Here is a 26,017-nt window from a genome sequence, read left to right as displayed (position 1 = left end):
TCTGAGCCCCCCAAACTGTTCCAACCTTTGCCTGTTACCCAATTCCAAAGTCACTTCCATTTTTTCAAGTTATTTTTATGGCAGCGCCCCAATCCTGGTACTAATTCTCTGTATTAGTCTGTTTTCACACTGCTATAAAGATACTACTTGAGGCTGGGCACGGTGGCTCACGCCTGTAATCCCAGCACTTTGGGAGGCCGAGGCGGGTGGATCACGAGGTCAGGAGATTGAGACCATCCTGGCTAACATGGTGAAACACCGTCTGTACTAAAAAATACAAAAAATTAGCCGGGCGTGGTGGCGGGCACCTGTAGTCCCAGCTTCTTGGGAGGCTGAGGCAGGAGAACGGTGTGAACCCGTGAACTAGAGCTTGCAGTGAGCCGAGATTGCGCCACAGCCCTCCAGCCTGGGCGACAGAGCAAGACTCCGTGTCAAAAAAAAAAAAAAAAAAAAGAAAAGAAAAGACACTACTTGAGGCTGGGTAATTTATAAACAAAAGGTTTAATTGACGCATGGTTCCACATGGTTGGGGAGGCTTCAAGAAACTTAGAATCATGGCAGAAGGTTATGGAGAAGCAAGGAACGTCTTACATGGTGGCAAGAGAGAGTGTGTGGGGGAAACTGTCAATTTTAAAACCATCTGATTTGTTAGCCCTCCCTCACTATCATGAGAACAGCATGGGAGAAACCACCCCTATGCTCCATTCCCCTCCCACCAGGTCCCTCCCTTGACATGTGGGGACTACAATTTAAAATGAGATTTGAGTGAGGACACAAAGCCAAATAATATCACCATCCTCCCACCTCAGTCTCCCTAGTAGTTGGGACTACATCTCAGTCTCCTGAGTAGCTGGGATTAGCGTGTCACCACACCCAACTAATATATATATATACACACACACACACATATATATGTATATTCTTCTGCCAGATACCCTAAATCATCTCTCTCAAGTTCAAAGTTCCACAGATCTCTAGGGCAGGGGCAAAGTGCCACCGGTCTTTGTGTGTGTGTGTGTGTGTGTGTGTGTGTGTGTGCGCGTATATATATTTTTTAAGAGACAGGGTCTCACTATGTTGCCCAGGCTTGTCTCGAATGCCTGGGCTGAAGCAATTCTCCCACCTCTGCCTCCCAAAGTGCTGGGATTACAGGCATGAGTCAGCACACCCAGCCTCTGGAGTGCTGGTTTTAGATATGATATTAAAGCTTTGGCAAAATATCCATTTGGGACTTTGATCTGCCCTATGTACGTACTCCTGTGCCAGTGTACAATACTGTTATTATCTCCTTGGGCTTCTCTGCTTGTTCACTCTGTGAAGAGCACCAAACTCTACAAGTTGCCCTGACCCCGTTCAAGGCAGAGATCTTTTTACTTGTTGTTACGAAGATGTGGAAATCATTTTACCCTTAACTCAAAGTGAGCTTATTTTGAGGGGAACTTTTACTAAGAAACTAATAAAAAAAGTATGGCATCTTATATTTGTATATTTCATTATAGTTTTCAAAGTTCTGTACAAAAATATTGTGAAGTAGGTAAGACAGATATTATCCCAGTTTTGCAAATGAGGAAACTGGGACTCTTAGAGTTGGACTACTCAAGAGAGCACCTTAGAAAATGGCAGAGTTAGGACCTAAGATGCAAACCTTTTGATTGGTGTGTAGTACTTAGTGCTTATCCTGAAAAAAAAATTCTTGATAAATTCACAGATCATGGATCTCTTGATTCAAGTCTGGAAGTCTGCCTTCGCTATTTATCATTTAAGATCACTTGATTGTTTTTCCTAGCTTCAGCCTTGTCTGGAGTGAGAGGCAAGTTGTACTTTGAGGTTAGCAGAATCCTGACACTGAGATTTGATCCAATGCTCAGTTCTTTCTAGATGTTGATTATAGTCTTTTCTCCAGTTGCTAGGCCTCTCCTCAACTTTATACTTATGTTCATTGTCCTTGCTTCTGTATGTCTTGGTCCCATGGATGGGTAAGGGATTTTTCTTTCCTGGTGGAAGGGGAAATGATCTGCTTTGAGCCTTAGATGGACCAGAAGCTGGCTGAAGAGAGTTAGGGATGGTGGTACAGGCAGATTTCTTCCCGCTAGGGGTAGCCAAAAGGAGGATAAGGGAGAGATTGAGAGACATAAATGAGAAATATTTCCTAAAGTGTAAGGGAATAGAAAAGGTAGTTGTGGGTCAAGATCTGGGCGGTGGAGTTAAGTTCTAAGTGTGCAAAGTCCAACTAAGTGATGGAAGTGATGTGGAGATAAAGGTCTTTGACATTAAAAACTCTGGGGTTAATCTTTAAATGATTTCAGTTACACTGCTGAAACCATCCAATAAAATAGAATTAAAAACAAAAATTTGGGCCAGAGAGACATGGTATGAAAGGACACTATTTGAATAAAATATTTAGATGTATTTGGAATAGATTTATTTTGGTAGTTGTCACTGAAGAAGACATGCAAAAATATTAGTGGTAAATTTAATAGCTACCGTAAACCTGAAAGTTTGCCTTTAATTTGTTTTTGTGTGTTTTTTCTTATACTTCTCTACAGCTTAAGATATAACATTTTATATTATAGTTAATTTCCCCAAATCCAAAGCTTGTCAATCCTGAGAGTGTAATTTGTTTTATTTATTTAAAAACAGGAAACTTACTCTCTTATTGTTTGAAGACTGTGAAGCCGTTATCTTCTGATAGCATTTTAAAGAACAATTTTTAAATCATAATTATCTTTGATTAACACTGTAGTTTTCTTGAGTACAAGGACAAAAGTTTAGCAGTTGTTCAGACTTTTAAAAACGAGTTCTTAACAGCTTTATATTGTGTCCTGCTCCTATCTACAAGTCATTTAGAAAATTGTTTTTTGAGATAAAGAAATTTACCATATTATTTCCAGTTTCCTTAGGATTTGTTATAGAACAAATGGCAAAATATTAAATGGTTTTGAGATTGAGAATAAGAATTAGAAGGAAATAAGGTTTGTATTAACAGTTGCTAACACTAGGAATTAATTTTAATTGACAGTGTTTAAACAAACAAAGCCTGTTTATTAAAGACATTTCCTAGAAAGCAGCAAATCTGGAAGAGCTATGTAGCTATTAAAACTTAAGATCCATAGTCTTTGACCATTCTTTCCCATGTTAGTCACAATGGGCAGGTCTCTGGTCTCTGGGCAGTTTGCGAAAATAGCTCCATGGGAAACTGATACAGGAACTTGTCATCCTCTATTCCCATTTCTAAAAGATTGTCCAGAATGCTCTGAGTACACACATGTAAACTGAGCTAACTCACAGATTCACCATTTTAATAGGAGAGGCTGTGTGTAGGGGCCAGGGCTCAGTCAGAAAGAGAATTGCTATAATTCATTGTCTTCTGCTTGAAATTATTACTCTGCTGAAGAAGTTATCAGGACTGGTGATTGAGCTCTGCTGTAGAATATTGGTGTCTTCCGCTTCCTGCCCCACCTCTTCCTAATTAGCAGCATGAAGAAGGCACTAGCCAAAAGTTACAACTTCTGCCTATAATCCTTTATTTCTATCCTCGTAAACTAGGCTAGAAAACCTGGGGAGCAGCGAATCTCTGTTTTTCTTTTGTGAATCTGGAGCCATTTCTAAGCATGTACTTCCTACTTTCTTTTCAAAAAAGACTCCTTCCCAAAATAGGTTACCCCCAGTCCAGAGCAGGGACAGCAGGAAAAGAGCCACAGATTCCCTTTAAAGCCACAGACACTGCTCAACTCCCTTAGATATAAGACTATTTATTCCTTTTCTACTAAAGGTCTCAGCATTAAATCAACATTTCCAGTGGAGAGAAAAGAAATACATCTAATACCACACATATGAGTCATTCTACTGTTCCTCAGTTGTTTCACGTCTGTTCTAGAAACATACCATTTTAAAAATACAGTTTGACTAAGCCATCTCTTTAGTCCACTGTCCAGTTGTCTTTTGTTGTATATCCTTATTTACGAGGGCCCCTGAAGGTTGGAGTGAGTGAGGTGGGATGTGGGTGAAATAAGGATACATAAGGAATTCTGAATTTTAAGGGTTTACCTAGGCCATAAATGTATATATGGTAAATGTAGGCTAGAGTGATTTGCATAGCTTCACACACAGCAGACCCCACCTTAAAGAAGTCTACTAGATCCTCCAGGGTTTTATAGTGTAGGGAGGAGGGCCCTTGTCCACCTACTGTCGTTAGGTGTGTTTTGTGTGAAGGATGCAGTACATGCTTGTACCCATCTAGCACATAATCTAGAGCATGGAAAGGAACAAATTACAATAGAATTGTGAAAAATAAACTATTATGTTGAAGATGATGTACAGTCATGCATTGCTTAATGACAGGCACATGCATTCTGAGAAATGCACCGTTAGATTATTTCACTGTTGTGTAAACATTGCAGAGTGTACTTACTACCCAAACCTAGATAGAAGAGCCTACTGCACACCCAGGCCATATGGTATGGCCTGTTGTTCCTAGGCTACAGCCCTATACAGCATGTTACTGTACTGACTACTGTAGGCAGTTTTAACACTGTGGTGAATATTTGTATATCTAAACATAGAAAAGTTATAGTAGGAATACTGTATTCTAATCTTATGGGACCACCTTCATATATGCAGTCCATCGTTGACCAAAATGTTGTTATGCAGTGCACGACTGCATTTTGTATTTCAACGGTGAATCATGAATAGGACTCGAACCTGTGGGGATAAGGGGTAACGTGTAAAGTAGCAAAGTTACAGCCTTTCTGGTTGCAGTGTCCTTATTTGTAAAATAATGAGATTGAGTTAATAAATGATGTTGGATAGCCTTCCAGCTCTAAGAATTTTGTGGAAATACAGTCGTGTATAGCATGGGCATGAAGTAGGCTATGTCCTCTAGACTTGTGTAGGAACCTAAGGATACTCTGATGTTCACATAACAGTGAAAGCACCTGACAGTGCTATTCTCAGAACATATCCCCATCATTAAGCGACACATGGCTACTACAGTTAAGCTTCTTCTAAGAATACAGTCTCATACCTTCAAACTTATTTAGGGTGAAGTCTGATTTAAGTTTTGTAGAGTAGTTAGAAAATAATGAATATTTTGCAAAAGCCACAATTCTTATATTTTGAAACAACACAATAAATGAATAAGTTAGAATGCCATTTAAGCAGCACTTTATGTAAAGTCTGCTAAGGTGAGTTTAATGAGGTTTAGATTTCTGAATAGGCCTGGAATCATATTTTTGCTATTAATTTTCTTGATAAAGTTTTTTTAAAAGGAAAATTGAATTTCATCCCAACTTTAGATTTTCACAAATTCACAGTTAGTGAGAATTATGGTAAATAACTTGAAATGGAACAGTGAAACGTCAGAGGTAACAGTCTTCTCACCTTATGCCATACTAGATGCTGTTGAACTTAAAGCCTACGCAGGCCACAAGGTGGCACCCTTAGGCCATATAAATAAAGTGCTGTTGCAACTAGAGAAAACAGTTCTAAAGAATCAAATAACTTTATTATGTAATGATAGACAATAAACTGGAAGCCTCCTGAGGAGGAAGTCCCTTGCTAAGAATTTTAAACATGGTAAAATTACATAGTAAAGATTTTGGAAAATACTAAGATATTAGAATGTGAAATAAAATGTCCAAAATAACCAGCATTCCTTTTGTGAACAATTAATTTTGATTTGTCTTAAGCCAGTACCTTTTCTAAAAGTTGAATTGTAACTAAACTTTAATAATGCAAACAAATAATAGTTAAGCAATATAAATATTGCCAGAAATATATCAGAAATCCTTGTTTGGTGTTTTTTGATTTCCTGAAGGAGAAAGAAAAATTTAGGTGTTTTCTTGTTATCCCAGTCAGTAAGAAGTACTTGAGAATAATGAACCTAAGAATTTAGTCACCTGTGAAGTAGAAGATTTTTCCAAAAATATTTTATTGTTATTTTTCCATACTTTAAAAAGTTACTTTGTATGAGATGATTAAAAAGAGTTCATTTGGCTTATGTGTGCTAGAATATTTTCTGTAAAGTAAAAGACATTTCCAAGTATTGTTTCTACCATTTAAAAAGAAGTTCACTTTGAATGAAATGATTGTAAAGAGTTATATGGAATGTATACGCTAGACTAGTGTTCTTCCTTATGTTTGATGAAGACATTTGCTAAGCTAATTCATTAGACAAAAAATCTAATGAAACAAACTTAGTGACTTTTTTTTTTTTTAACTCATGAAATGGTTATAATAATAGTATGCATGTACTTTGTTAGGGTTTCTATGAGGATTAAATGAGTTATTACAGGAAAAACACTTAGAACTATGCCTGCAGTGTAACTTAATAAATGTAGAATACTGTGTATCTCGAATGTTGCCAAGTAATTATTTGCATAGTAATACCAGACATAACAAACAAGAAATTCTTTTTTCCCTTTTCATTAAGCTTAATTCCAGAAGAACATCCAAGTAATATCTGATTAACTGAGTTTTAATTATTATATGAACTTAACACAATGAACTGGCCTTTTTTGTTTTTTGTAGAGACAGGGTCTTACATTGTTGCCCAGGCTGGTCTTGGACTCCTGGGCTCAAGCAATCCTCTCACCTTGGCCTCCCAAAGTGCTGGGATTATAGGTATAAGCCACTGCACCTGGCTAGTGACCTGTCTTTAAGTATCATTCTGTAATTCACATACTTCAAATTAACCTCACTTTTACTGCATTAATAGTTTTAATTATGAAGTTACTAATAGCTTTGTATTAAAGACATCATGAAGTTAATTTTAGACACAGCCACATTAGACTAAAATGTTGGAAATACCACAAAATGTGTGTTTTCTACAAAGCTGGATATAAAATAAAAATGTGTGTTTGTGGTAGATCCATATCTGCCTAAAATTGCTCCAAAAAATTGCTAAAAATTGGAACTTCTGTTATTATTGAGCCTTGGAAATAAAATTCAGAAGATTCTGCTTATAAACTTCCTTCCAATGTTCTTCATAGTACTGGGATATCCTAAAAGGATAGTGTTCTTAGTTCCTTCTTTTATTTACTTCCTGCAGAAAGAGAGCAACTCTTTTCCTAAGAATCCAAATAAATATTCACATATTTTATCTTTATTTAGGACAGATCACTAAAAGGTTAAAAACTGGGGTCCTAGCCGTATGATCAGTGAGAATTTACTTCCTAGGCCCTTGTAATACAGTTTTCTAAAAAATAGAGAAATAAGGAACTTAAATCCAGCCTGGTTTAGGATGAGCCGTAAACCAGAATCTTAGAAGTTTTGCAGTGAGCAAAGAAAGCATTGCATCAAGATTGCCATCACAGTAAAACTGTTCACCGGTCAGAGACTGGTTCCACAGCCATACATTAGACAGCTTTCATCTGCATCACAAAATTCTGTTTACATTTTGATTAGCCAAAAATGTCAGTGAATCTATGTGATAGGAAAAATATAGGACAAATTCTCTTTTAATATGCTAAGGAATTCAATAAAATTACGGTACATACCCAGAATACAGTCATCCCTTAGTATCCATGGGGATGGGTTTCAGGACCTCATGCAGTTACCAGATTCACAGATGCAGTTTTTTTCCCTGAATATTTTTGATTCATGGTTGGTTGAATCATGAATTTGATTTGATTGTGTGCAGCTTTTAGTTTCTTCTCTTTTTTCATACTTATTTCCTAAAAATTTTTACAATGCACTGCAGAACTAGTCATAAGAAAAAAATATTACTTTAAAATCCTGTGACAATGAACTTAATTGAGTGTACATTCAGGAAAGAATTATTGCATTTCCCTATGTCTAGACTTCAAGAAAAATTAATGTACCAGGCATTGCAGTCAGCCAGTATATATAGACAAATCAGACCCATTTCTTGGCTTCTAGAAACATATTCTGGCAGGAATTTTAGGACAGTTGTGAACAAGCAACAAAGTTTTGCATGAACTGTTTTCTCCTGATTATCTTGACAACTTACAGTGGCTGCAGGGCACATTGAAAATATATAAACTAAATATGAAGCCTCACCCTGCCACTTAAAGCAGTATGGCCCTAGACTCAATGCCTGTGGGCCTTAGGAATTAAGATCACTCTGTTAGAGAAATAGTTACTGTTTAAATAGCTGCTGAAGATAAGCAGACTGAAGAAATATATTGTTAATGTTTTGGGAAGGATTTTAAATTGTTGAAATTCTTACGTGCTTACAGCTAAATTTCTTTTCAACATGGCTTTTTTCCTTTCCCAGTATCTTTGGATTTTTGCAGAGCTCAGGTTTTAAGAACAGTAATTTTAAAGTACTAGCAGTTAGGATTTAATGACTTCACTGGAAATTTTTGTTTTATAGTTCTCTGAGATTGTATTTTGAAACAACTGCATCCTCGTAAAAGGATAAGAATAACCAAGTGATAGAATCTAGATTTGGGGTTTTATTTACTGTGGATCATTCATTTTTTCAGTTTTAGTACTTTTCTTTGACATTAGAAAATGGCAAAGGCAATAAGATCTGATAGAATATCTTTCCAACTATGTCGTTTTTTTCCTTGCGTTTTGCTGAAATGTCTATTGCTTTGATCTCTGACCAAAATTGCTTGTGTAGGCATAATGTAGTCAGTCCATTTGAAGCAAGAATGTGGTACTTAGTCCTGCCTTTCCAAATGGCCTTTCAAAATGAAAAATCAATCTATTATGTATTCTTGTTGATATTGGATATAGAACAATTTTTAGTTATAAGTATGTATTAATCAAACATATTTTCTCCATTAGTTGTTAACCATTAAGAATACTATTATATCTTAAAGTTTTACAGATTGACCTAAGATTGTGGATCCAGAATTTGAGATATAAAAGAAAATTAGGCATGACTTTTCATCAAATCAGTGAATCACAAGCTTCCATCAAAATCTTTTTATTGTTGTTTGGGTTGGGACAAGCGAGCTGGTTGACGTAAGAAGCTCTTGTTGCTGAGTCTAAGTGACTGCGTCATGTGAAGAAAGGATAAATGACTCCATCTTCATTGAGTCTCTCAGGCTGTGCCACAGAGCACAGAGTGAGGAGTTTTAAGTGTCAGGCTGCACCAGCCCTCTAAAACCTGACTCCCAAAGTTCTGCTTTTAACAATGCCAGCTAGTCTGCCTCTGAACCAGTCATTGGACACTGTTCCTCATGGACACTGTTCCTTGGGAACCAGGGCGCTGGTCAGCAACCAGTGTGCTTTCTGGGGCGTGGTTATTCCCATATTGACTGTTCTTGCACTAGACTACGTGGTTTTTCCTCTGCCAGGAACCAGTTGTTTTATTTTTCTTTCTTGGAGGTCTTCACTCCCCACTAGATGTCACCCCATTATCAGAAGCTGCTCTATTCCCAGGGGATCAGTGCTGTACGCAAGCTTGCTTCTGTACAGCTGAGGACGGTCTCCCCAGAGCTGTGCTAGCCTGAAAAGGATAATAACATATTTTTGAGTGCTAAGTCATACAGCTAGTAAGTAGCTGAGCTGGGGTTCAAACCCAGGCAGTCCAGCTCCATATACATTCCGGGTGGAGTAATCAAGTTCTTTTAACAGTATCTGACAAGAAAATGGTCTCTCTATGGTACACTCATAAGAGTAGTGCCTTTCAGGAGAGTCAGACTGTCACATATCTCTCCCCCCTACTTTTCCCACCTCTGCAAGCAGACTTCATTATGTTTACTTAGGTTTCACATCCATTCACTGGGGCACAGACTCAGACTCAGTGAATCTTGAAAGATTACTGGTTCATTATTGACACTTCAATTAGTGCCTCTAATTCTGTTTGTAGAATGGTTTTTATTAAACACTCCCTTTGGTAAATGCCAGTATATCCACCTGTGACCTTGGAAATGCTTGGTCCTACAGGTTCTTCCATAAATAACCTGACACTGAGACACATGACTCCAAAGATGACCTTACATTCTTCTTGAATGGGGAAAATAGACACCATCATGCTCAACAGTCTTTTAGGCCTTCATACAACTCACTAGTTGTTCTCCTGACCATTTATCCTAGAGAAACGAAGATTTACAGCCACATACAAACAAATGTTTGTAGAAATTTTAACAATGGCCAAAAACTGGAGACACCAGACGTCCTTCAGTAGATGGACTGTTACATTGTGGTACACCCATGCCATGGAATACTGTTCAGCAATAAAAAATGGACAAACTCTGGATACACACAGCTACCCTGGATGAATCTCCAGAGAGTTATACTGGGTGAAAAAGGCCAATCCCAAAAGGTTCCTGTATGTGCTGTATGGCTCCATTTACACAACATTGACAGAATTAAAGAAATGGAAGACTAAGTAGTCGTTTCTAGGTGTTGAGGAGAGACTGGAATGGGAGGGAAGCAGGAATAGCTATAAAAGGGCAACATATGAGAGATGGTTTGTGGTGATGGAAATGTTCTGTATCTTGACTATATCAATGTCAGTATCCTGGTCGCGATGTTGTAATATAGTTTTGGAAGATGTTACCATTGGGGAAACTGGGTAAAGGGTGCACAGGATCACTCTGTGTTATTTCATACAATTGCATACGAATTTATAATTATCTCAAAAAGTTTAATTTAAAAAAGTCTTTACTCTTCACTCATTTGACAGTCGTTAAATATGTGCTCTGATTTGTATTCACTTTATGACTTCTTAGGTCAGCTATTAATAGAGTCTAGTGAATAAGGTCTAATTGAGGTCTTGGAAGTTTTCTTGGCAGGTTTCTAGTAATTTAGTCTAATGAATTTGTGTAATATTAATATGAAGTCACACAAATCTGTCATTTGTTCAAGTATCTTTTCTTATGGGGCATTGTAATATCCATAGAAAATGGCAGACTGGGTACGGTGGCTCACACCTGTAATCCCAGCATTTTGGGAGGCCAAGGTGGGTGGATCCTGAGGTCAGGTGTTCAAGACCTGCCTAGCCAACATGGCAAAACCTCATCTCTACTAAAAATACAAAAATTACCCAGGCATGACGGCACATGCCTGTAGTCCCAGCTACTGGAGAGGCTGAGGCAGGATAATCACTTGAACGTGGGAGACCTCCACAGGTGAGTTGAGATTGCACCACTGCACTCCAGCATGAGCGACAGAGCGAGACTCTGTCTCAAAAAGAAAAAAAAAAAAAAGAAAAGAAAAAGAAAATTACAGAAGCATTGTCTTTCTTGTGGATTTAAGAGAACATTAGGATTATTGGGGGGCATAACCATATGAACTATAATTCTATCTCTAGATAAAAAACAAAAGTTATTCTTTTTCCATAATGTGAGCTCTACCACATCCAGAATAACCCACTTGCACCATTTTAATTAACATTGAAAATTGAAACCAAATCATACATTAGAGACAGGCTCTAGTTGTTAAAGACCCAGCTCTAGCTGTCAGAACAAGAGAGGAAAAATATTAGGCTTTGGGTAAATACATAATATTTGTTTAAGGAAATCAAGTGGCTCTGTGATATGAAGTTTATCTAAATTGATACTGTAGTATCATAAAAAAAAGTAGGAAATGAGGAGCGTAGATGTTTTGTGTATTATCGTGTCTCCGTGAAATTTGCTGACCCTCGTGTGGGACTGGTCCTCACGTACCGTTTGTCAGCCATTGTCATCAGTTCCAGCTTAGCACTGATAGCCTTTATGATACAGTCTGACTTACATATTGTAAATGGAGCTCCGTAAAATACCATTAATTATTTCCCTATATAAATTTGTTCACGGGGATTCGATAACGATGAGCGTGGATGACCAGTAAACAGTTAACCTGTGTTTCACCCTGACCAGGAATTTGGGATTTGGACTTGATAGCTTGGTATCTGGCACGTTTCAGGCATACAGTGAATGTTTGTTTCATGAACTAATATTGCTATTTTTGTGGGCCTTACTGCCTGCCCATGGCCCTGCTTCCACGGTCCCTCCAGAGAAGAGCTGAGCAGGTAGACAGGGTGCCCTTGTAGCCTCTCTCAGTGCAGAGGGCTGTAGCCTGGGCGGGGCAGCACCACAGTTAAGGGGGAGCAGGGTCAGGCTATGTAAAGAAGATTACAGATAGATTTGGGCCATGTTTTCTCTCACACTGAAAAAACAGGGAAGGGAACAGATTTAAAGAGATTTAAGTATCAGCATTCAAGGTAGATTAGAAATATTTTTTCTTAAATGTATCCTGTTTGGTTTAAATATAAGTATTAGCTTTTTAAACTTTCATTTTTTCCCCATTATGAATAGTATTTTATTTATAAAAATGCTTTTGTGAACTAATCTGGGATCTAGCCTCCATTTATAATGTGAAAAATATGCATTCTGAATTCCAAGTAATGACTGAGAGAGAATTTTTGGAGCCCAATTTGTTCTTTCCTGATGACACATAATTTGGTTCTTATTCTTTTATCTTTCTGTCTTGCTTTCTTGTTTGTGGGCCACAGAGCAGCTTCTATTAAGCCCTTCTTTGCTGCCTTTTCACTACTTTGTTACTTGTCATGTATTTTTCTGGCCTCACCTACAGATTTTCTAGAGAATTTCTACAGGCTCAGTAACCTGTCTGTATTTAATAGAACAGTGAGTTCTTTTTCTCACCACACTTCTGTTATAACTGAATTTTCTATTTCCTGTAGATCCTTGCCAGCACATTACAGAATATTTTTGTTGAACCTTCTTGAGAATTCAGAGAAACTGCTGAGTGACCACTGAACGAAAGATCTAATCTTTAGACTTACATGAGTATTTACTACTGTGGACTTCCTCACAAGATGTGAAACCTTCAGTGAACTACTTTAGGGCAGATTTGGTTCTGTGATCAAGATGAAAAATATCTATCATTGGGCTTATTAAATGTGGGATTAAGTTTAGCAGTTGCTCAGGGACACAGAGAAACTGACAAAATACACACTTATTCTCACCTGAAAAGTAGACACAGAGACTTGTATTTCTTGCTGAGCCAACATTGAGAAGAATCCTAGTCTGCAAACCACAAGAATTCTTACTGTGTTTGAATCAAAAACACCAAGTAGATTTAAAAAATTATTCTTAAAAATTTAACCAAAACACGTTACCTTTTGAAAAGTACTTCATATGTGGCATTTCATTTTTAAAAAGGTTTATGATAGCTTTTCCATTTTTGTGATTCAATACTGTGCAAGCTCGTCCAACCTGCAGGCCAGAACAGCTTTGAATGTAGCCCAACACAAATTCATAAACTTTTAAAAAACATTCTGAGATTTTTTTTTTGCAATTTTTTAAAGCTTATCAGCTATCATTATGTATTTTATGTGTAGCCCAAGACAATTTTTCTTTCAGTGTGACACAGGGAAGCCAAAATGTTGGACACCCTTGCTGTAAGGGAAGATATTTAGATTACCCTCACAAAAGAATTTCTGACTCTTTTATTGAGTAAATTCTTCTTATTGAGTTTTTCTGTTTGTTGGTTTGGTTTGGTTTGGTTTGTTTTTTTGAGACAGGGTCTCACTCTGATGCCCAGGCTGGAGTGCCGTGGCTCAATCTCAGCTCATCGTAACCTCAGTCTCCCAGGCTCAAGTGATCCTCTCACCTCAGCGTCTTGAACAGGTGGGACGAAAGACGCGCGCCACCGTGCCTGGCTAATTTTTAAATGTTTTATAGAGACAGGGTCTCTCGCTATGTTACCCAGGCTAGTTTTGAACTCCTGGGCTTCAAGCTATCCTCCTGTCTTGGCCTTCCAAAGTGCTGGGATTACAGGTATGAGCCACTGTGCCCAGCCAGATTTTTAAAAAGTCATCGTATGTATCATAATCTGAAGTTTATTTTAATCTCTGTATTCTTTAATCATAAACATATTTTTTTATTTGAAATTATTCTTAACAGCCCATTTTCACTCTTCATTTCATATCCAGTGAGTCATTAAATTGCGCTAATTCTGTCTTCTCTATTCCTCTCCAGTGTGTCCCCTTCTGCCTGCCACTGCCTTAGGTCAGGTTTTCATTTCTTGCCTAGATAGCTGCAATGACCTAATGATTGATCTCCCTGCCTCCAGTCTTTTTCTCTACAATCTAACCCCTCCATATTACCATCCAAGTAATCTTTCTGAAAGACTAATAAGACCGTGCCATTTCTTTGACTTAAAATCCTTCAAAGGGCTGGACTCATTGAAATAGTAGTCCCAGCTATTTAGGAGGCTGATGTGGGAGGATGGCTTGAACCGAGGAGTTTGAGGCTGCAGTGAGCCATGATTGTACCACCGCACTCCAGCCTGGGTGGCAGAGCGAGAACCTGTCTCAATTTAAAACAAAAAATCCTTCAGTGGCTCCTCACTGAAATTCAGATATAAAAAAAACCTTACTGTGGCGTTAGTAAGATTAAATTAAATTCATTAAAACCTCCTAGTTTGCACCTGGCTCAGAACGAGTCTCAATATATGTTAATGCCCACTCTTCCCACAGAGAGCCTGTGGTAGCAGCAGAGCCCTTGTGTAAGGCAGCCCCAGATTTTGGGACAATGGCTTTGCTGAGAAGCCAAGTTGAAATGAATAGGGGCAGCAGTCTCACCAAACTCAGTAACCAGGCTTCCCTGAATCCCCTTGAGGTTAGGCACAAGAATAGATGGGTCTAGCATCCAGTTCCGTCAGTGTTTCAGAAAGAGACTTTACCTGATCAGCTGTATAAGCCAAGTCCCTCTGTGACTAAGCTTTTGTAACCTAAGAATTTAAAAGCCATCTCTAGAAAAGCATTGGTGTCTGCCTTTCTGTTTTCTTATTTGTTTTCTTGTCAATTTTGTAGCGAAGTTTCTTTTGACAGGCTTTAACTCTTTCTTAAATGAACCTAGGGGAAGAGAGAGAGACCTAGTGGTATGCACTTTGGTAGAGCAGAATGTCCTGAGAGTTCAGGTGCACCAGGCAGGTGCTGAACTCTCACCTGAGTTCAGGTGCACCAGTGGGGCCGGGAAACATCCGTGAAAGAGATGTGAGCAAACTGGTGAGCTGGATGAGTCCCAGAGATGCAATTCACATTGGACCTGGTTGAGATTGCTGCTTTGTCCTGACTTGGTATTCCCAGACAGCCTTACTTTTTTTTTCCTCGTCTCTCAGTCTTTGTACAGTGGGAATTTGGCACAGTCACATATTGAGATAACCACAGAGCACAGCAGAATAAGATCAATACTGTAAAAAGAAGCATAATCTGAATTGATTTCGTGCTCTGATTTTTAAATTCAGTTTGTTACTTTCCTTAGCCTTTCTCTTAAAATTTGTGCTATAGGCCAGGCACGGTGGCTCACACCTGTAGTCCCAGCACTTTTTCTAGGCTGACGCGGGCACATCATGAGGTTAGGAGTTCAAGACCAGCCTGGCCAACATGGTAAAACCCTATCTCTACTAAAAATACAAAAAATTAGCCAGGCATGGTGGCAAGCGCCTGTAATTCCAGCTACTTGGGAGGCGGAGGCAGGAGAATTGAACCCAGGAGGTGGAGGTTGTGATAAGCTGAGACCACGCCACTGCACTCCAGCCTGGGCAACAGAGCGAGATACCATCTCAAAAAAAAAAAAAAAAAAAATTGTGCTATAAACATAACATTCTACAGGTCTTTCTTGAGTATAACTTCTTTTCATGCAAGTAGTTTTAGTTACCATGTAGAATATCTCAAATACAAGAAGAAGCAAATATATCAAAGAGAATCAGTTTGTTTAAATAAGAATGTCTACCAGCAGTAGCGTTTATATATGGGTAGTTCTTTGATGTTTAAACATCATGTTATCTATGTGTTCTGACAACGTAATACTTAAATCTAAGCTATTATATCTTGCTTAACTTTAAAAATATCTCTTAATCTTTTTACGTGATGAAAAGCAAAATAGAGCTTTACAGTAATTGAATTAGAATTTTAATCCAGCAGATATGAAGAAAATAAAATGTTTTAATGGAAAATAAAATATAATTGATAAATTTGTTGTTGTTTATGTTTGGTAAAGTAATTTATTTATTTGAGGCAGGACGCCAAAAAGGATGAAAAATAGTGCTTTTCTAAATGACTCCTTTGCCTTGATTTCATTTGTCTTCATGGCATCTCACTCACCTATCTCATTACAGGTGTGTTCCATCCACCACATCAGAACAATGTCGTATGTTTTTGTAAATGATTCTTCTCAGACTAACGTGCCCTTGCTACAAGCCTGTATTGATGGGGACTTTAATTATTCCAAGCGGCTTTTGGAAAGTGGCTTTGACCCAAATATTCGTGACAGCAGGGGCAGAACAGGCCTTCACCTTGCAGCAGCTCGAGGAAATGTAGACATCTGCCAGTTACTGCATAAATTCGGTGCTGATCTTCTGGCCACAGATTATCAAGGAAACACGGCTCTTCACCTCTGTGGCCATGTGGATACTATCCAGTTTTTGGTTTCCAATGGACTCAAAATTGATATTTGGTAAGTTCTCTATGGTTTTAGAAGTCTAGTCATTTCTTCCCATTAGTCTCTCAACTGATAGTCTTATCTTGGGTCTTTGGATTTTGTTTTCTCATTAATCAGTTGAAAGAAGTTCAGAAAGGCATTGAAGACAGTGTAATTCTGTTAGGTAAGTGAGGGAATGAGGGACTGACCTCTAGGTTTTTGCTGAAGCAGCATATTTTTTTCTATGAAAATAGTGGGTAGTTTCTGCTACTAATTAATTATGTAGTGTTACAACAAGGGAAGAAGAAGAAAAGAACATTTGTTGAAAATCTGTGAGCTGGACCCTGTTTACTTGTTAGCTCATTTAGTCCTCAGAATGAAGAGCTCTCACGATAGGTGTTTTCTTCATTTTACAGATTTGATAGTTAAGACAAAAAAGGATTGGACAAAGTTCACACAGTTTATAGAGGATTTGAAAAGGTCACAGTTTATAAGGGACAGAGCTGGAATTTGAACCTAGTTCCGCTGACTCCAACGCTTATGTGCCTTCTGTCATGTAATGCACTATGTGAGCTTCATAATCTCCCTGGAGTCCAAGATCCTTTTTAAACTGAACAATTTGAGGAAGTTATGGGGCTTTTTGTTTGTTTTGGTGATACTCTGCTTTTTCAGTGGGAACGATGTCAAGTCACCTGTAAAACTGAGCTTGACCTTTAAATTACAGTTACACACTGCCCTAATTTATTGATGCTATAATGCCCCTAAATCTGAATAAGACAGTAAATGCTTCTGTTTCTGCAGGACACAATGGGGTAGGAATTGACTGCAGGATTTAATGTGGTTCTCTCCTATTATTAGTGTTAAATAGCTGTATGAACCACAGCAGCTTATTTGACATTTTTTCTTAGACGTTAAAAAAAGTACTCATCTCATAAAATGTAAATATCAAATAAGAATGTGTTTAGAACTAGATTTATCCACTTTTTTTGACTATATGTTCTCTTTTTCCTTTTCCCTGGAAGTAAAAAAAAAAAAAAAAAAAAAAAAAACAAGGGTTAATTCAAAATTCAGCTCCACTGGATGTTTGGCTCAGCTCTGGGTTTTACTTTTGAGTTAATTGGACCCATCCTTTTTTTTTTTTCCCCCTGGTGATTTGTTTATTCTTCATAAACACTTTCTATAGTACAATTCAGAAAAAAAATGGAGGCACACGGCTATAATATCCACCACAATCTGCTGTTGAGGAGACATTCAGTGTGAGGATGGGGCTGGAAGTGGGGGATGTGTTTGGGTAACAGGATAATGGCCTCTGTGATGAACTGTGCAGAAATCCCATCAGGCAAGGTCTGATTGCAGCCTGCTGGTCAAGGCTTATGGTGGAAGAGTTGCAGTGAGCCAAATACTCCTTTAGTTCCCCACAGCCCTAGGGTAGGTCCTAATTGGGCCCATTCTTTCTTCACTTAGATCTATACAAATGGGTACTAAAAATGGAGCTGACAATATAGTATGTTATGATGGCTTCTTTATTTTTATGAACTTTTTTTTAGCAATCATCAAGGTGCTACCCCTTTAGTTCTGGCAAAGCGCAGAGGAGTAAATAAAGATGTCATCCGATTGCTGGAATCTTTGGAAGAACAGGAGGTAAAAGGATTTAACAGAGGAACCCACTCGAAACTGGAGACCATGCAGACAGCTGAGAGTGAAAGGTACTGGAAATTTTTTTTTCTCTCATTGTATTATTTATGCTGGACTTGAACTCCTGGGCATTCCTCCTGCCTCAGCCTCCTGACTAGCTGGGACTATAGGCACATGCAGCCACTCCCAGCAAGATAATATGATTTTTTAAGGGGAAAGTCACTTTAAGTACCTGGATTTGTGGTAACTTTGTGAACTTTAATATTCATTTGCTTTTAAGTGCAACTTGAACTTTATCTAGGACCTTATGGCTGCAGATTACAATTGAGAAGCTATTAACAGAAAGTACTACATGTCATGTGCACATAATGTTCTGTTAGCTACTTGCTGTATTGACAGTACAAAGAAGAAATAGTGACAAGTGAATCTAAGGGAAGGAAACCCGGAGCTTGAGGAGTTTAAGTACAGGTCACAAAAAGAATGGAATTTCAGGCCGGGCGCGGTGGCTCAAGCCTGTAATCCCAGCACTTTGGGAGGCCGAGACGGGCGGATCACGAGGTCAGGAGATCGAGACCATCCTGGCTAACATGCTGAAACCCCGTCTCTACTAAAAAATACAAAAAACTAGCCAGGCGAGGCAGCGGGCGCCTGTAGTCCCAGCTACTCGGGAGGCTGAGGCAGGAGAATGGCTTCAACCCGGGAGGCGGAGCTTGCAGTGAGCTGAGATCCGGCCACTGCACTCCAGCGCGGGCGACAGAGCGAGACTCTGTCTCAAAAAAAAAAAAAAAAAAAAAAAAGAATGGAATTTCAAAAAAAAAAGAAGTATAAGTAAAGCCAAGAACTTGGGCAATTTTAGAAAAGACCAAAAGGTAGTTTCTAGGATAGGGAAGTGGGCTGCTGAGAAGCAAGAAAATAGGAGAGGGAAAGCACGATAGTATTTAACACATGCACAGTTCAGTGATGTGAAAGCGAAAGTGATGATCATATGAGTTGGAGCTAATGAAATTTGGACTCCTGTAAGTAATTGAAGCTAAGATGTGGTGACTGACCGGGTCTTGAATAGCTCATCATTTCTCATGTAGAAGCAATGGAGAACACAGTTCAGGAAGCTCCAAAAAGGTAGCAAACCATCTTTTCTCCTGACATCACTGGGCTCAACACGTAAAGTTAAATAGGCCAGACTTAATTCTAGTAGCATATAGTCTGGTTGACCCCCATGCAGTTTATACAAGTGAAAGAAAAAGGATGCCGAGCTTCCATAGTCTCTTCCCAACATTCTCGGTAGGTTGTAAGTAGAATAAGCAAGGGCCCACATCAGCTGTTTACCTCCTAGCTGATGGACTAGGACTTGGATTTCGAATCACATAGTCCACTTAGACCATTGGGATCCTTGTTTCTGTGAGTTCTAAATGAAATCCTCTCTGTTTTTCATAGCTCACCGTTCATTTGATTCCTTTGTACCCATTTTTGCTTTCCTCCTCTCGTGTGCCAGTTGATGTGCTCTTTGGGGACCATTAATTCCGCTCTGAAGCTTAGGTCTGTTTTGTTTAGATACTTTCAAGCGCTTAGTACAGTCCTGAAGAAATCCAGGAGCTTTACTTCTGGAACAGTGCATACTCCTCATGAGTGATCACTGAAAGCTGACAGATAAACAAGAAGTCAGAGATGTATTTACAAGCCCTTTTTTTTCTCTCCTGTGTGCTTTGGATTGACAGAATGGCATAAGCACTTTAACAACATTGAGTTAACTATTATTTGTTAAAGATTTGTTCCTCCAAAATAACTTGAAATTTATTTTTATCCTTTTATAAAATAACATTAAGTACTTTAAGCTTCTTTACCATGAAAAACAGCCAAGAATGTGTTTTTGTTTGGTATATTTTTAGGGCCTTTATTTTGTTAATTGCCAGTTTCTTGGCACCTCTTTAGCAGAAATATACTTTTAGCATTAGTTTGCCTCAGTTGTGATTATTTACTAAGAAGTGATTAGTACAAAATAATATTCCATTGGATGAGCAGTTGAAGTACTCCTGCTTCCTTCACATACCTGCCATTTCACTGCAGCATGAGAGTTTGTATTAATTGTAACACTGTGTAAAGCTCGTTTTTCAAAAATTGAGTTATTAACACTTTTATTGCCTAGTTTTCCTATCTTACTCCTATCCCTCAGTGTCATGGTAGAAATTCAGTGGTTGAAGCTTAAATCAGAAAGTTGAAAGGTAATGTCATTAGGAAAATGCAGATGAGGACCACAGTGAAATGCCACTTCACACCCACTAGGATAGCTGCCATTAAAAAGGTAATAACAAGTGCTCTGGAGGATGTGGAGAAATTGGAACCCCTCATACACTGCTGATGGGAATGGAAAGTAGAGCAGCTTCTTTGGAAAAGTCTGGCAGTCCTTCAAAAAGCTACACATAGAGTTACCGTCTGACCAGCAGTGCCACTTCTAGGAATATACCAAAGAAAACTGAAACATGTCCACACAAAAACATATATGAATGTTCATAGCATCATTATTCATAATAGCCAAAACGTGGATACCACCCAAACATCCATCAGCTGATGAAGGAATAAACATCATCTGTTCATCCAGTGGAATATTATTAATGTGATTATTTTGTACTGATACATGCTACAGCATGGATAAATTTTGAAAACATGCTACATGGGAGAAGCCAGGCACAAAAGGCCACGTATTATATGATTCTGTTTATGTGAAATATCCAGAATAAGCAAATCCATAGAGACAGAAAGTAGATGAGAAAGTAGACTAGGAGCTGGGAGAAGCGGCAGTGGAGGAGTGACCGCTAATAGTACAGAGTTTCTGATAGAGGTGCTGAAAGTGTGCTGGAATTAGAAGAGATGGTTGTACAATTTTGGGAATATATGAAAAGCCACTGAATTGTACAGTTTCAAAAGGTAAATATTATGGGATGTGAATTATATCTCAATAAAAAGTAGAGGAAAAGGTTTAAAGAGATTGGCTAGCACATGGCATTATGGCATAATTGTGTAACAGCTTTTTCTAGAGCAGAAGATAAAGCAGGGTTTTAAATGTGTTTACTATAATATTTTTCTTTTCTCTTAGGAGTCCCCCGAGACAGCACAACTTCTACAGGCCTTAGAAGGAACTATAAATCAAGTTAATGAAAAATATTTCCCCACTCCTCCATATAAACTCTTAATTCCTTTTTACTTTGTAGGTATGGGATAACAAAAACAGTATAGCTGTCACATTTTTTTAAAAAAATACACACAAACACAACCCCCTAAGACAGTGTAGATACTATGTTTTTAAAAAAGGGTTATACACACACCCCATTATGTTAGAATCAGATATTCCCTCGACAGTAGAAAGCATTTCATTGGATAAAGTCTTTATAGAAAATCCTGGTTGGCAGTGCTTCATGAGCTCTGAAGAGCAATGAGAGAATGCTCATTGAATTTTCATTTTATACCTAACATGTTTGAGTATAAGGGCATGTCAACTCGTAATCAATAAATTTACATAGGCCAAACTAAGCCTCTCCAGAAATTTGTTACCCATTTGTAGTTTTACTTTTTTAGGCCTTGTCAAAATTCTAATCTTATTTTTAAACTTGCTCTCAAGTTGTCCGAAATTACTGTATTGTTGTAGATTCCCACTGAAAACATCATCTCTTATTCAGAGAATAAACATGTTTTAATTATTTAAAAAAAAAATTTGGGTGTTAAATAGACTGGCCCATTAGGAAGTCAGTTTCCCATGATCAGAGAAGACCTCTAATGCTGGTAAAGGCTGAAGGACTTTTGTTTGATGGTATCAAGAAGTAAAATAAAGTTGTAGGTTAAAAAAATGCCAGTTTTGCATGTTTACTCATAGTTCATAGTGAATGAGACTCTAAGAGATTGTTTTGTGGGAGTTAGGAAGGATAGTAATGAACTTTGATAACCAGTAGATAGTTGGTTCCTATGATCATGGTCATTGTGGCTTTAGTCTAAATGATACCCTCTTATTGGGCCGGTATGTTGCGACATAACCATGGGTGCTCTTCCCTTAGTGCTTCCGTGTACCAAAGTCAGATGCAGTTTCTCTTTGTGGTAGTCATATTTCTCATTGATAAAGTTCTGAAAACCAGAATCAGTGTTTTTATGATATTTGCACTACCTTATTTTCAATTAGACTAGCCTTTATGCAGAAGAGAAATGAACATATTCTGTCTTATTGTATAAGATAGAACTAAAACCAGTAGGAAGAAACTATTAAGAATTCCCAGCTACTCGGGAGGCTGAGGCAGGAGAATGGCGTAAACCAGGGAGGCGGAGCTGGCAGTGAGCTGAGATCCGATCCGGCCACTGCACTCCAGCCTGGGCTACAGAGCGAGACTCCGTCTCAAAAAAAAAAAAAAAAAAAAAAAAAAAAAAAGAATTCCTAATGACTAGGCCAGCTGTGGTGGCTCATGCCTGTAATCCTAGCACTTTGGGAGGTCAAGGCAGGTGGATCACCTAAGCTCAGGAGTTCAAGACCAACCTGGGCAACATGTCGAAACCCTCTCTCTACTGAAAATACAAAAATTAGCCAAGCCATGGTGGTGTGCACCTGTAGTCAGGGACTGAGGCAGGAGGATTGCTTGAGCCGGGGAGGTGGAGGTTGCAGTGAGCCGAGATCACATCACTGCATTCCAGCCTGGGCGGCAGAGTGAGATTCTGTCTCCAAAAAAAAAAAAATTCTGATAACTAGACAAGTCCACATGGACAACAGGCTGAGGAGTAAGCTTCCCTTATTAGAGAATTACACTTAAAGAAGGAATTCCTCCATTGGTCAGATTATTGAACTAAATTAATAAAAATTCCCTTTTAACTTTAAGATTCACACACACTATATAAGTGACTTTTTAGATTTACCCATCTTTCCCTCCGCTGCCCCCTCAAACAGACGTTTGTTTTCTCAGTTCTAGGGCCTAGAAGTCTGAGATCAAGGTGTCACAAAGTTGGTTTCTTCTAAGGCCTCCCTGCTTGACTTGTAGATGACTGTCCTCTTCAGGTGTCATCACCTGCGTGTCTGCTTATTCATATTAACACATTCTTAAATTATGAGTCTACACTTTGAATCTTCTAAATTTAACATAATAATGTGTTGTGGTTTAATATCTTGATGGAAACAACTCATTTAACCTATTTCAAGACTTCTGCTCAGGACACCTTAAAAAAAATAGAGATGGGGTCTCGCTATGTTACCCAGGCTGGTCCCCAACTCCTGGGCTCAAGTGATCCTCCCTCCTTGGCCTCCAAAAGTGCCAGGATTACAGGCATGAGCCGCCACGCCCAACCAGGACCTTTTAAATAGAATTTTTAACTTGACTTTACTAAATTCTAAACCAAGAGAAACATACTCATTACCATTTAGCAATTTACAGTTTAGGATATATTGTTCAGATACATAAGCATGTAAGAGTGTATATATATATGTGTGTGTGTGTGTATTTGGTCTTTTCTAAATAATAGTCGTATAGTTTTACGTTTTTGGAATTGCTGTGTTTTTTAATGCCCTTTTTGCTCTTTCTTCTTCCACAGTGCTATGGAAAGCCATTCACTCCTCAATCCCAACCTGCAGCAAGGTGAAGGAGTCCTTTCCAGCTTCCGAACCACGTGGCAGGAGTTTGTGGAGGATCTGGGCTTCTGGAGAGTGTTGCTTTTGATCTTCGTCATTGCTTTGCTGTCTCTTGGCATTGCCTATTATGTGAGTGGGGTGCTACCCTTTGTGGAAAACCAGCCTGAACTGGTGCATTAAAGGAGCTCATGGAAGATGAGGCAATTAATTGCCTATTTCCTGGCTTCCAATGTTTGTCCTCAGTTTCTCGGAATTTTTCTTAGTGCAAAGCAGTGAGGGCGGTACATGTTTCTTTTTGCATTTTTAATTATTGTAATCCTTTTAGATAACGATGTGTTCATTTGAACTAACTGCATACTATGATCAAGTATATTGCATCCTAACGCTACCTCTGACTCAACCTGACTTTGTAGGAAAACCTACACATAGCCTTGTTTGATAAAAACACAGACATGACTAGAGAATGGAAGATAAAGGAAGAGGCTAGGAAGTCCTTGCTATCAAAACCTTATCCTAATATAGGACCAATTGAAGTATTCAAAAAGAAAAACAGTATCTTATATGATTAGTTTTTGTTGGTGGTTTTGTTTTCATTTATTTTTGCAAGAGCCACTTTTTATTTACTGTCTCTAGGGATAAGAGATAATTTAAAACTTGAAGTACTTTTTTCAAATCTTGTGTAGCAAATCAGTATTGTTAGAATCTATTCGGCTTATTTTAGTATTTTTAAGTCTAGTCACAAACCAAACAAAACTTTTGAAAATGAGCTATATTTTGTTCAAAGGTGATTGATTTGATCTTATATTTATTTGTTTTTAGGTTAATTTTTGATTTTTTGTAAACTGCTTTGCTCGTTAGTATCTGTGAAACGAGTTCATTTTGTTCACTTTCCAATTTTCCCTAGTACCCTGTTCATCAGAGATAACCGTTCATCAGAATTACAGTCAGAAAATCCTTTTTCTACTAAATAGTTAGCAGGGAAAAATAATTCTGATATTTAACTGTCATAAATCTGTAGTGCTATTATAGTGAAAAACTCAGTTCTATAAGCTAGCTGTGTTGTCACAGTTTTATCATAGTTGGTAATTATTTCATGTGCAGTCCTATTTAGAGGCCCTGTTAGACTTTTAACAATCCCGCCCATATCTGTAATTCTCTGATGGCAAGAATGGATGGAGCATTTCTGAGTTAACAGTGCTGAAAAGTATTGTACTGGGTGTCATAAACTCTTTATGAATGGTAATATTATGTAAATTGAAATCTGGCCCTCAAACTATATTGCAGCTTTCAGCAGTATATTTGAAGGCCTCTTTTGTTAATGATCCTGTAATGTGTGAATTATGTTCTTGAGTTATTAAAAAAGAATATGAAGGCTTGATAATTATTCATTGGGTAAAGTCAGGAAATTGTAGTGAAAGAACTAATGGTTTTGTTTTTTGGAATACAGGCACCTAAGCTATTGCTAATTGAATTGCTGCTAGAATTAGAAATTATGCTTTAGAATAGAATTGGTATTTCTGTGATTCTTTTTGCTTCTTGATGTTTTCTCTTGTATCTATATATCTAGTATTGAGGCTCGCTCTTTCATGTGGCTTTATCCTCTCTCTAATAGCTGTTGTAAAATTCCTGAGTAACTGGCTGCTTCAGGATCAGCTTGCAGAGTCTTGCTTTTAGGTTAGATACAAACAAAGTAAATCATAGTTGGTGTAAATACAGCAAAAAATAGCTGGCTTTAGAATGGAGAACACTACAATTCAAATTTGAAGTATATTCAGAAGAAAACTTTGCTTTACATTTGTTTGTAAATTTAAACAAATATGCAAAATTGGTCAAAATGTAAGTGTATAGCATTTTTGAAGATTAATGGTTCCTTTTATGTGCTGATTTCTTTGTATTTGTTCTCTGCATTTATCATTCAGGAATACTACCAATAAATGTATTTATATATCCCTTAATCATGATTTGTCTTTTTTTTTTTTTTTAAGTGTATTATAGTTTTTCTTGTAATTTGGGGATTTTGTAACGGATTGCAATTAGCTGCTTTTTAAAACACAGCTGTTTTTCAAACCGAATGTAATAGGTATATGGAGTTTCATTTATGTACTCAAACTAATTTGAGTGAATTGCTTGTAGATTTAAGGGTGATGATAATAACTACCACAATTAAGCCCCTCCCAATTATGCAAGTTTTTAGCATGCCTCCCCTCATTTTACCCTACGCTCCCTTGAGCACTACATGTCCCCAGTTTATAAGATGAGAAAATGGACACAGGGAAGGCTAAGGAACTTGTCCAAGGTCAAACAGGTAGGTCTTGGTAGAAGAGGGATCCCATATTGAGGCTCCAGCCCCAATTATGCTTGCTCTTTCCTCCTGTCCCACTGTCTCTCATGAATCTGGAAATGGAACCATGTTTATTCAGAACCTCGCCTGATACCATTTCAG

The 26,017-nt window shown here is 38.1% G+C and overlaps 1 protein-coding gene across 1 annotated transcript in view; it reads left to right on the top strand.

Annotated features, from left to right (window-relative positions):
• Positions 1-25,529, top strand: part of ANKRD46 (ankyrin repeat domain 46) — a 42,846-nt gene extending 17,317 nt beyond the window's left edge. The window contains exons 2-4 of the mRNA XM_033202390.1: positions 16,045-16,382; positions 17,894-18,052; positions 23,538-25,529. Of these exons, the coding sequence (XP_033058281.1) occupies positions 16,072-16,382; positions 17,894-18,052; positions 23,538-23,754 (687 nt within the window). The 5' untranslated portion in view covers positions 16,045-16,071 and the 3' untranslated portion in view covers positions 23,755-25,529. The remainder of the gene's footprint in view (positions 1-16,044; positions 16,383-17,893; positions 18,053-23,537) is intronic.
• The last annotated feature ends 488 nt before the right edge of the window (positions 25,530-26,017 follow it).

Source organism: Trachypithecus francoisi, unplaced genomic scaffold, assembly GCF_009764315.1.
Source record: "Trachypithecus francoisi isolate TF-2019V2 unplaced genomic scaffold, Tfra_2.0 Lachesis_group7, whole genome shotgun sequence".
Classification (NCBI taxonomy): domain Eukaryota; kingdom Metazoa; phylum Chordata; class Mammalia; order Primates; family Cercopithecidae; genus Trachypithecus; species Trachypithecus francoisi.
Note: the sequence above shows the minus strand (reverse complement) of the source record. Positions and strands in the feature narration are given on the sequence as shown.